This window comes from Oncorhynchus masou, chromosome 15 (assembly GCF_036934945.1).
Source record: "Oncorhynchus masou masou isolate Uvic2021 chromosome 15, UVic_Omas_1.1, whole genome shotgun sequence".
Classification (NCBI taxonomy): Eukaryota; Metazoa; Chordata; class Actinopteri; order Salmoniformes; family Salmonidae; genus Oncorhynchus; species Oncorhynchus masou.
In genome coordinates this window covers 11,826,245-11,836,863 of record NC_088226.1, presented here as the reverse complement: position 1 = coordinate 11,836,863, position 10,619 = coordinate 11,826,245, and the positions used below count along the sequence as shown (strand labels likewise).

The window sequence follows — 10,619 nt, the reverse complement described above, 5'->3', positions numbered from 1 at the left end:
TTGAACAATTAATGTGCCTGCAACTTATATTTCTGAGTGTTCTCCGCCCACTGGAGACGGCACATATGATTGGCTCTGGCAAAGATTGGCCAAGTGAGCGCTTCAGCTCTCGAACCTGATGTTATTGAGAATTCAGTTTCAAAATCCAATATTTTATCTGTTAAAAACAACAGTAAATGCTAATGTATTAGTTGTTGCAGAATCAATTATTTAGGTTAGCTCCTAAAATCTGAAATCATAAGTAATTAGGCCTATACAGTTTTATCTACCAACGTTTCAAAATCCGTATGATCCCTAGCTAAACAGTTTTGTTGATCCAACTCATGCAAGATTATGGCAAAACTATTCAAAATGTTTTCATTGCAGTGTATAAGGCTATTCAAATAAACGTTTCTAAAGGGATGCAATCACTTTAATTACATGTTTTTACGAGGTTGTAATAATTTGATAATTCAAGCTAATTCCGGCCTACAATTTGGCAGTTTCTAATCTACGACAATATTATGCCTTCCTTTTTTATCCGGGGGTTCAGACCGTCCCGCCCATTTTAAGTGATTCATTTCAAGACAATAAATATGATAAGCAGGAATGTCCTGTATTATTTGCAGATAGGTGTGTACCCATATCCTCGCATGACTTCTGACATTTTTTCCGATCATCATTCGAAGTCCAATTAAATTTTCATTGGGGATCATATCGAACTTTAATTGAACACATGTCAAATATGTCACCTTGAATAAATATTCTCAAATTGAATGCAGGTCTTTGAAGGTGGATTTGATTTGTACAATTTAATTTATTAGGTGCATTGTAATTTTAAATTGCCAATTAACTAGTTAACTAATTTTTATATTTTTGCAAAAGCAGCTTTAGAATTAGCCTATTGGAAATATATGATATACAGAAATAGTTCGTTTTATGCAACGAAATAAATTATTATTATTATTATTATTATTATGTATTATTATTATATTTATCAATCAAACAAATTGTAAAATAGTTCTGATACAATTTATTTCCATACATTGTTTCACAGTACAGCCAGAAGACGAAAACGTAGGCGAAAATGTTTCCGAAAAAAGTTAATGATGTATATTATTTCAAACATAGCCCTCTGACATAACATTTGATAAAAGCCAAGATAACGTTTCTTACTCTTGGATTTTGACCAAGATGGTTGCGGTGTAGGGGGAGTGTACCCTAGTTAGTAGCTGGGCGTGTCTCCCACGCTACTGTAATATAAAGGGGCCTAGTTGTATAGGCAGTCATCTTGTCAGGTTAAATTATTGTATATTTAATACGGGTCAATCAGAAAGGAGCAAAATGAGTCTGACAGCAAAGGACAAATCTGTGGTCAAGGCCTTCTGGGGCAAGATTAGTGGAAAGGCAGATGTCGTCGGTGCTGAGGCTTTGGGAAGGTAAGCCTTCTTAATGAAATAATTATGAGACTGGTTGTGTTTAAATGACAGCGGCATATTGCCTGCCCTGACCAAGCATTTTAACATACAATAAGTAAACTACTTTGATTACATTGTAGACAGAAGACGAGAGGAGTAAGACACGCATAATGCTTAAAAGTTAAGGAATCTGAATACGCCTAAAATGGTATACAAACTCATTTTTACAGGATGTTGACCGCCTACCCCCAGACTAAGACCTACTTCTCCCACTGGGCAGACCTGAGCCCCGGCTCTGCCCCAGTCAAGAAGCATGGAAGCACCATCATGGGTGCAATTGGTAATGCTGTCGGAGTGATCGACGACCTCGTCGGAGGACTGAGTGCTCTCAGCGATTTGCACGCCTTCAAACTGCGCGTTGACCCTGGCAATTTCAAGGTTGGCTCCCAGATAACTTATTATCTTTATATATATATATATATCACTCTCAACTTCAACTCTAAGTATGTTGCTGGATTAATTCGTCAATATTAACTTTTAAAATATACTTTTCAGATTCTATCCCACAACATCCTTGTGACCCTGGCTATTCACTTCCCTGCGGATTTCACTCCCGAAGTGCACATTGCTGTGGATAAATTCCTTGCAGCCTTGTCCGCTGCCCTGGCTGACAAATATAGATAGATTGGAGTGCAGCAGTTCCTGCTCTGTTGTTATCACAATAAAATAAACGGGCAATGAATTAAGTTATTTTCTGTGTTTGTGTCCTTATTCCACCACATTTCACCATCAAGGTCATATTTCAATGTTAGCAATACAACAGGCTAAATACTGTAGATTCACACGTTAAAAAATGGAATGACAAAGGAATGAAGACATTTTTTTTTAAATAGTGCTTTAGGCCCACCATGCGCTAGCTCGGTATGTTGTTTCCCATAATTTTGTCTAGCCTATCTAATACCTGTAACATTTATTTTGATGAATGTGGAGTAGGTGCTGAATGGGATACTACTAGAGACAGCATAGGCACAATGAAAACCTCGAGATGGATAATATTTATTTCACATGAATTTGAAATATTAAATTAGGATTATTTTGAGTATTTTACTTGTTGGGAAGTGGACTCGACTTTGAAAGCGACACGTTATTTACGCTCATTCTGAAAGTCCAGTGCACTCTACAAAATTACGTTTTGTTTGGTTGGCCCAACTGCTGGGCTGCTGGCGTTTGGTGACTTAGTTAGGTTGTTTTCTTTAAAAAGAGCAGTGTTGGGTTGTTGATGCTGGGTTATTTTTTTATTTTATTTATTTTTTATTTCACCTTTATTTAACCAGGTAGGCTAGTTGAGAACAAGTTCTCATTTGCAACTGCGACCTGGCCAAGATAAAGCATAGCAGTGTGAACAGACAACACAGAGTTACACATGGAGTAAACAATTAACAAGTCAATAACACAGTAGGAAAAAAAAGAAAAAAAAGGGGAGTCTATATACATTGTGTGCAAAAGGCATGAGGAGGTAGGCGAATAATTACAATTTTGCAGATTAACACTGGAGTGATAAATGATCAGATGGTCATGTACAGGTAGAGATATTGGTGTGCAAAAGAGCAGAAAAGTACATAAATATAAACAGTATGGGGATGAGGTAGGTGAAAATGGGTGGGCTATTTACCAATAGACTATGTACAGCTGCAGCGATCGGTTAGCTGCTCAGATAGCAGATGTTTGAAGTTGGTGAGGGAGATAAAAGTCTCCAACTTCAGGGATTGTTGCAATTCGTTCCAGTCACAGGCAGCAGAGTACTGGAACGAAAGGCGTCCAAATGAGGTGTTGGCTTTAGGGATGATCAGTGAGATACACCTGCTGGAGCGCGTGCTACTGATGGGTGTTGCCATCGTGACCAGTGAACTGAGATAAGGCGGAGCTTTACCTAGCATGGACTTGTAGATGGTGCTGGGTTACTTAGATTTCTAAAATTGATGGTTTAAGACCTGAATGCTGATTGGCTGACAGCCGTGGTATATCAGACCCTATACCACGTGTATGACCAAACGTTTATTTTTACTGCTCTAATTACGTTTGTCACCAGTTTATAATAGCAATAAGGCACCTCGGGGTTTGTGGTATATGGCCAATATAAGGGCTGTACCCAGGCACTCCGCATTGCATAAGAACAGCCCTTAGCCCTCGGGCCTTATTGCTTAAATTACCCAATGGGTCAGATCAGAAGATTGGAGACGTAGTTTTGGGCTGTGGTTTTCAGATAATTATGTTTAGCCACCATGGGAGTTAATGTCATTCTTGTTCATCTGTTCTGTTGTATAGTTATCACATGTTAAGGTTGAACATTCAAAGTGTATGAGTTCCCTAAAAGCCTATGCAAAGGTGGGATAAATGCCACCCTATTATAATATGTAATACATAATCTGAATATTCTAGAATAATGTTTCAAATGTAAACATTTTAAAAACTCTTAAATGTAACTAAATGTAATCTAAAATGTCATCTACATAATCCCCAAAATGAATGATTTATCATGAGAGGGCTATAAACAATAGTAATGCTGCGTACTCCAAGAAATGTTAAAATCTCACCTTTCTGGCAAAAATAGTTATACATGGCTGACAGTACAATCACAGTACAATTACGAAAATAGGAAATATTTATATGATGTATTTCCTATTCAACAAAACTGTATGAATAAGACTTCAAATTACTTATATGATTTCTAAATATAGTATAATCAAATTATAAAATGACTAACTATGAGATTTCACCTTCCTTATAACTGTAAAATACATATCTGTATATACAGAGTTAGAGAAAATGTGCATATTCTCTAAAGGTCTCTCTTGATCCAAATGTCTTCCCCCATTGCTGTGAATGTCTCACAAAACTCTTCCTGAACTAATTAGGAATTCACCTTTCATCTAATTTTAATCTGGTCCATCTATGACAAACAGAAAGTGGTTTTCGTTTGAAATATATGAATTATTTTAGATTACTGTCTATCAATCGATCTCTGAATGTGCTACAGCAACGAGACCACTGTATCATGTTGCTTTATGATGTAAGGATTTCAGCCATATGGGTTGTTAGTTGTTAGTGGCTGTGACATAGTGTTCAGCCAGGAGTGGATGGACAGTGAATTGATGCAATAAATAATATATATAGGCCTATATTTTACTTTTTACCCTCCAATTGAGTTATATCCAATTGGTAGTTGCAGTCTTGCCCCATAGCTCCAAATCCAATACGTACTCTGCGAGGCAAAGTTCAAGAGCCATGTGAATCCGGATCTGTAGTGACGCCTTTAGCACTGCGCTGTGCCTTAGACCGCTGCGCCACTCGCGAGGGCGCAATACTTCTTACAGCACTATTTTGTATTTTATCGGATTTGTTTGATTATAGCACTGCATTAGTTGCCCTCGTTTTGCAAAACCTTGCTATCTGTCACATTGCTGTGGATAAATCCGGTGATGGTGAGGGCAAGGCTCCAAAATCATATTTTAAATGGATTGTGTTAGAATACTCAATTAATGTGTTGAAAATAATTTCACATGATTGGGGTATGACGTTTAACATGTTGCTAAAAATATTGACTTAAATGGGTTTTTAGGTCCAAAAATAGTCAAAGCATTTGTTGACCGTGGATTTCAGTCATTCTAAGGACATACATATTTAAATATCTAAAACAAAGAAAATACAAATTAAATATACTGTAGCTATCATATTACAATTAAAAAACATTATGTGATGGTAGGCCGGTAGACTAGTGGTTAAGAGTGTTAACCGTTTTAGGAAATCATTTATTTTCAAACTTGAAGATGTGTAGGCTAGGCGATGTACACAGCTTGTTTGATTCCATTGAGGGCCTAACTAGAATCCAATTGCCCTCAGGAAAATTGCAGGAGAGTATTTTCCATCGAAAAACAACACTTCAAAAAGATAAATGCTTTTACGTGTATTTTATTATTTTCAATGCGTGTAGCTATGGCACAGGTTCCAGCCGAACAGACTGGAGTTGGAGTGTCATCTCTCTTCCATATTGATGTTGTCGAGTGATACTCTAGTGGTACTGTCTGCCAAGAGCGGACACAACGACAGCCAGGAACTTCTGGAAGGCTTCCTGAATATCAGCACTGAAAACGGCGGGACCGAGCTTGGCGGCCACGCACACGGTGATGCAGTCGGCGAGGAGCTGTGGAGAGGGGACCGTAAAGGAACCAGATGGAGAATGTAATAATGGAATAGGCTTTACATCGGCTCATAACGCTATTTAATTCATACGTCTTTTTATTTTTGTAGTTTGTTTCAGTTTGCTAAAGTGTAATACTCACCCTGAAGTTGTCGGGATCCACGTGCAGTTTCTCGGAGTGCATCACACTCAGTGCAGCATAGGTGTTCTTGATGTCATCCAGGTTCTGCACAGCTCTGTCCAGTCCGTGCATCACGGTCTTTCCGTGCTTGGCCACGGCGGGGTTACCCATGATGGCAGCGGGTGTGGATAGGTTGCCGAAGGTGCTAAAGTGCCTCTGAGTCCATGGAGACACGATCAAAAGTCTAAAAATAAATTAAACAGGCTGCCATTAAAATTGTACTTCACAATCAATATGGTCTGTACCGCACCAAAGGTGAACACCGGGATGTCCTACTACGCAATTAGTGCTAATTAGCCTAGGTAGCCTATTATCGTGTTATTATTTAATGATATCTACATAAATATTATAAGAATGTACCTGGCCAGGGCCTGGGGTCCGATCTCATCCACGCTGATCTTTCCCCACAGGCCTACGATGGCACTGCGCTCAGCATCTGTCCAGTCGACCATGTTGACCTTTGTTTGTTGATATCCGTTGGTACTTGCAAAATGTTACAAGGGATCCCTGAGGTTTTTATCTCATGGAGCGTCCAATTTATTGATGTTCAGAATCCCCGCCCTGAACAGAACACAGAAAATGATTGGATGAATGTCTTCGGGGGCAAGGTCCTCGAGTGTGGCACATATAGGCATTGTGCCAACTTCATCCCACTTTTAAAGATAATGCTTGGTCATTTAGGCGTTGCCAAATTCAAATTACTACGGATGGAATTATCAAGCCATGATTAGCCTTCATCGGCATTTTTGTCAACATTTAGTAATTGACATAGCCTTGTTCTGTTCAATGTTCTCTATATACTGCAAATAGAATTAATACCCCAATTCATATTGTGAAGTTCAAAATAATATCTGACACTATTCAAACGAATGAAGGTTCGGAACTTTAATGCCAAATTATCTCAGTGTAGAACCTTATTTGGCCCTAAATTCTATTATAATGTATCGTTGTAATATTCACATTGAATTTCAATATTATCTTTATAAAATGTGAATTATTGATGTAAGTGTTTATTTGGGATCTCATTTAAAAAAAGAAAAGCCTAGATTGGGAGTAAACTATTAAAGAAAGAGCATGACTCGAAATATATTTTATCTTCATATTCAGACGGACCCACCCATTTGATAGTTCCATATTTCTGGTCTTTTTGAATGATTCATCTAAATGTCAGTTGGTGAAAAGTCGTTTCATCTGCCTTCATCAGGGGAATTACATGATGGGTTCTAACTGGACACTATTCAATGTGGATATCAGCCTATTTCCTTCAATGAAACCACAGCTTTTTGTTTAGCTCCACTGAAATACAATGCTCGTAGACTATATATTGTTACAATGTTTAGTGATAGGCCTAGGGTACGCTTTTTAATCGAAACAAAACCTTTCCGATTATCAGGTATATAATTTGTCTCGGTATTTATGTGTTAACTGTGAATATTGACTACAAAGGCCAAATTGGATCTAAGCCAACACGTCTTGATTTGGTTGCTAGTTGCCAATCCAATCACGTTGCAAATATTTGTCAGTGTTGGGGAAGATACTCTGAAAATATAGTTTACCAAGCTAGCAATTACTTCACACTGGAATAAATTAAGCTACACTAAAGCTACCCTTAAGAAAATATAAAGTTACTATGGAAAATAAGTTCACTATCCAAAGTACTCCGTGAAAAATGATCATATGTAAATCTGAAATGTAATAGAGTAAAAATTGTAAGTCAGAGAACTTTGAGGTAAAATGTTGACATTTTATTTTAACCTATTAGCAGAAAAACGATGTTTCAAGTCAGACTTAGGCAGGTCTAATGCACCAAAAAAATATATGAATGCCTACTTCATCTATATTTTATATTTCAAAAATAAGTAGTGTGTAGTGCCAGTAGTTAGCTGCTACATGGGGGTAAAAGTAGCGTGTAGTTCCAGTAGTTAGCTGATACATGGGGGAAAAGTAGTGTGTCGTTCCAGTAGTTAGCTGATACATGGGGGGAAAAGTAGTGTATTTCCAGTAGTTGGCTGATACATGGGGGGGAAAAGTAGTGTGTAGTTCCAGTAGTTGGCTGATACATGGGGGGAAAAGTAGTGTGTAGTTCCAGTAGTTAGCTGATACATGGGGGGAAAAGTAGTGTGTAGTTCCAGTAGTTAGCTGATACATGGGGGGAAAAGTAGTGTGTAGTTCCAGTAGTTGGCTGATACATGGGGGGAAAAAGTAGTGTGTAGTTCCAGTAGTTGGCTGATACATGGGGGGAAAAGGAGTTAACTACTGAAAACCCTAACTAGATTTCAATGTAGTTCAACTACCACCGAGCTACTGCAAAATGTAGTTAATTACTAGTTGAATTACATGCAGTCCATTACTCCCCAACACTGCCTTTTGTACAGAATCACATGTGAGTATAGGAAAGATTAGACCGTACGATTAAACCTCAACCGTAAAGAAAATATTGAGGTATAACGTGTTTCAAAAACACTTTGTTGTTCAATCTATATGAAATAAATACATACAATGTTATGACAGCATTTTTGCAAACAAAATCGATTATGGGCAAATGTCATATTTCGGGCATTATACGAATTAGCTCAGATCCATAACATATAAAAAAACATTAATAATGTATTGGAAAGATGCCCAATCAGAGGAGGAGCCGAGATTATATCGGGGTGTGCCTTCTCTCGTGCCTCAATAAAAACAGCCTCTGAGAAGTCTACGCTCACAAGCGTCTTTTCTCAGCATCGTTATTTAAGTGGATAAACGGACAAGACAGCTATGAGTCTCTCAGCTAAGGACAAAGCCAACGTGAAGGCCATCTGGGGCAAGATCCTCCCTAAATCCGATGAGATTGGAGAACAGGCTCTATCCAGGTAATTACATAATGATGTATGATAAATTAAAAACTATAACATGTATTCAAATTATTAACACATAACTCCTCAGTCAATTATAATGGAAGCTATGAATGCGTAGCCTATCTCAGCAAAAATATGGACGCGATACTGACCGTGTGAATGATTATTTAAAATGAATTTTGTCTCACCTAATTTCTAACGTCCACTACAGGATGCTTGTCGTCTACCCCCAGACCAAGGCCTACTTCTCCCACTGGGCTTCCGTGGCCCCCGGTTCCGCTCCAGTGAAGAAGCACGGCATCACCATCATGAATCAAATCGATGAATGTGTTAACAACTTGGACGATCTCTTTGGTTTCTTGACCAAGCTCAGTGAACTGCACGCCACCAAGCTGATGGTGGACCCCACCAACTTCAAGGTAAGAGAAAAATACACTAAAAAAAGCACTAAAAAAAATCTGAATTTTTACCTGTGTGAAGGTGAAATAATCTATTTTCCTTTGCAGATCCTGGCTCACAACCTGATTGTGGTCGTTGCCGCCTACTTCCCCGCCGAATTCACCCCCGAGATCCATTTGTCCGTGGACAAGTTCCTGCAACAACTGGCTCTGGCCCTTGCGGAGAAGTACCGCTAAACTGGAGTTCAGCTGCTAAACTGTTATCCGAGCTACAAGCTCTCACAGTTTTACATCAGAATTAGACGTTCATCCATGTTTCTCAAACGTAATGTCCTTCCGATATTGACACACGGACAATAAACCTAAATGAAACTCATTCTGTGTTTGTTTTTCATTTTCGTTGTCTCACATTCACATTCAATATCCATAGGGGGCAGAAGGGCACGTACCTCATATTTGTCTTCTTAAAAAACGAAATAATTTTAATAATATTTTTTTCCCCCTCGCTTTAGCTAGCTCAGATGGGTTCCCAAACTCATAACTATCTACCAATAAGCCATTTCAGGCTATCAATCAAGTCATAGAAGCAAGCTTGTCAAAAACATTCTCAAATTTAGGGCCCACCCCACAGCCATCCTCAGTCATTTTGTGTCCCCTCAGAATTTTGCTTTGCATGAAGCCCCTGCTCACATTGTCTTGTGATTTACAGTGCATTCGGAAATATTTCAGATCCATTTACTTTTTCCTAATTTTGTTACGTTACAGATTTATTTTAACATTTACTAAATCGTTTTCCCCCTCATAAATATACACACAATACCCGATAATGACAAATCAAAAACTGGTTTTATAAATGTTTGCAAATTCAAGTCATGTGGGACTGCTCAAAAAGCTGGCAGCATTTCAGAGAGCTCCTACCAGCATGTAAATATTGAAATTCAACGTCATACACTTTTATTTTTGTCTTAATATATTGACTTGAAGTACAGTTTAATATAAAGATCATTTACATTTTGAAACATATCGCTAAAGTGGCGTTATTGGAATTTCGACACACGATAAAAACTTATTCAAGGCTAACACGCGGTATTCACAGAAGGCCAAATCGGCTAGCAAACAAACAGCAAGTCCTCCCAAACATCACAACCAACACATGGATAAACACATAAATACAGAGAAATCAGTAAATCCTTAGGATCTATTTGAGTAAATGGGAAATTTAACACGATTTTGTTGGATGTTGCATCAGATTTCTCGACAATAAAAACAACAACTACCGAGTTGAAGGAAACAGTTGATGCAATACAAGAGCGGATGGATGGGGCAGAGGGATGGATTTTGACAGTGAAGGATGCCATCTCCCGTCTGAAGAAGGCTAATGAGAATCACGTGAAAAAATTGTGGAATCGTGTTGAATAATTTGAGAACAGAAGTAGGAGATATACATACCTAAATCCAAGATGGCGTAGCAGTCAGACGTCTTTTGTCCTCGTCTTGTCCCATATATATCTTTTATACATTTTTCTTTGCGTATCTTTTTTATATATTTTTTCTGAAAACTCAACTTCAAAACACTCTCCTGCAACCCGCCTCACCCAATGTGTT

The 10,619-nt window shown here is 38.2% G+C and overlaps 3 protein-coding genes across 3 annotated transcripts; 2 read left to right on the top strand and 1 right to left on the bottom strand.

Annotated features, from left to right (window-relative positions):
• Positions 1-1,273: 1,273 nt before the first annotated feature.
• LOC135555633 (hemoglobin subunit alpha) lies at positions 1,274-2,147 on the top strand. Its single transcript, XM_064988238.1, has 3 exons — positions 1,274-1,418; positions 1,628-1,835; positions 1,953-2,147. Exons 1-3 carry the CDS (start codon positions 1,324-1,326, stop codon positions 2,079-2,081), a joined length of 432 nt encoding a protein of 143 aa, XP_064844310.1. The 5' UTR covers positions 1,274-1,323; the 3' UTR covers positions 2,082-2,147.
• A 3,203-nt stretch (positions 2,148-5,350) lies between these two features.
• Positions 5,351-6,301, bottom strand: LOC135555632 (hemoglobin subunit beta). The gene is made up of 3 exons (XM_064988237.1): positions 6,137-6,301; positions 5,738-5,960; positions 5,351-5,598 (listed from the first exon to the last, which is right to left on the bottom strand). The coding sequence occupies exons 1-3, from the start codon at positions 6,226-6,228 to the stop codon at positions 5,467-5,469; spliced, it is 447 nt and encodes a 148-aa protein (XP_064844309.1). The 5' UTR covers positions 6,229-6,301; the 3' UTR covers positions 5,351-5,466.
• A 2,172-nt stretch (positions 6,302-8,473) lies between these two features.
• Positions 8,474-9,390, top strand: LOC135555631 (hemoglobin subunit alpha-4-like). The gene is made up of 3 exons (XM_064988236.1): positions 8,474-8,631; positions 8,828-9,035; positions 9,123-9,390. Exons 1-3 carry the CDS (start codon positions 8,537-8,539, stop codon positions 9,249-9,251), a joined length of 432 nt encoding a protein of 143 aa, XP_064844308.1. The 5' UTR covers positions 8,474-8,536; the 3' UTR covers positions 9,252-9,390.
• Positions 9,391-10,619: the final 1,229 nt, after the last annotated feature.

Excerpts from the sequence above, each read along its gene's own strand:
- LOC135555633 (XM_064988238.1), top strand. The coding sequence starts at position 1,324 with ATGAGTCTGACAGCAAAGGACAAATCTGTGGTCAAGGCCTTCTGGGGC. Across the intron at positions 1,419-1,627 it reads GGTGCTGAGGCTTTGGGAAG|GATGTTGACCGCCTACCCCC; the intron begins GTAAGCCTTCTT and ends TCATTTTTACAG. Across the intron at positions 1,836-1,952 it reads TTGACCCTGGCAATTTCAAG|ATTCTATCCCACAACATCCT; the intron begins GTTGGCTCCCAG and ends TATACTTTTCAG.
- LOC135555632 (XM_064988237.1), bottom strand. The coding sequence starts at position 6,228 with ATGGTCGACTGGACAGATGCTGAGCGCAGTGCCATCGTAGGCCTGTGG. Across the intron at positions 5,961-6,136 it reads GGACCCCAGGCCCTGGCCAG|ACTTTTGATCGTGTCTCCAT; the intron begins GTACATTCTTAT and ends ATTTATTTTTAG. Across the intron at positions 5,599-5,737 it reads TGGATCCCGACAACTTCAGG|CTCCTCGCCGACTGCATCAC; the intron begins GTGAGTATTACA and ends CCCTCTCCACAG.
- LOC135555631 (XM_064988236.1), top strand. The coding sequence starts at position 8,537 with ATGAGTCTCTCAGCTAAGGACAAAGCCAACGTGAAGGCCATCTGGGGC. Across the intron at positions 8,632-8,827 it reads GGAGAACAGGCTCTATCCAG|GATGCTTGTCGTCTACCCCC; the intron begins GTAATTACATAA and ends CGTCCACTACAG. Across the intron at positions 9,036-9,122 it reads TGGACCCCACCAACTTCAAG|ATCCTGGCTCACAACCTGAT; the intron begins GTAAGAGAAAAA and ends TTTCCTTTGCAG.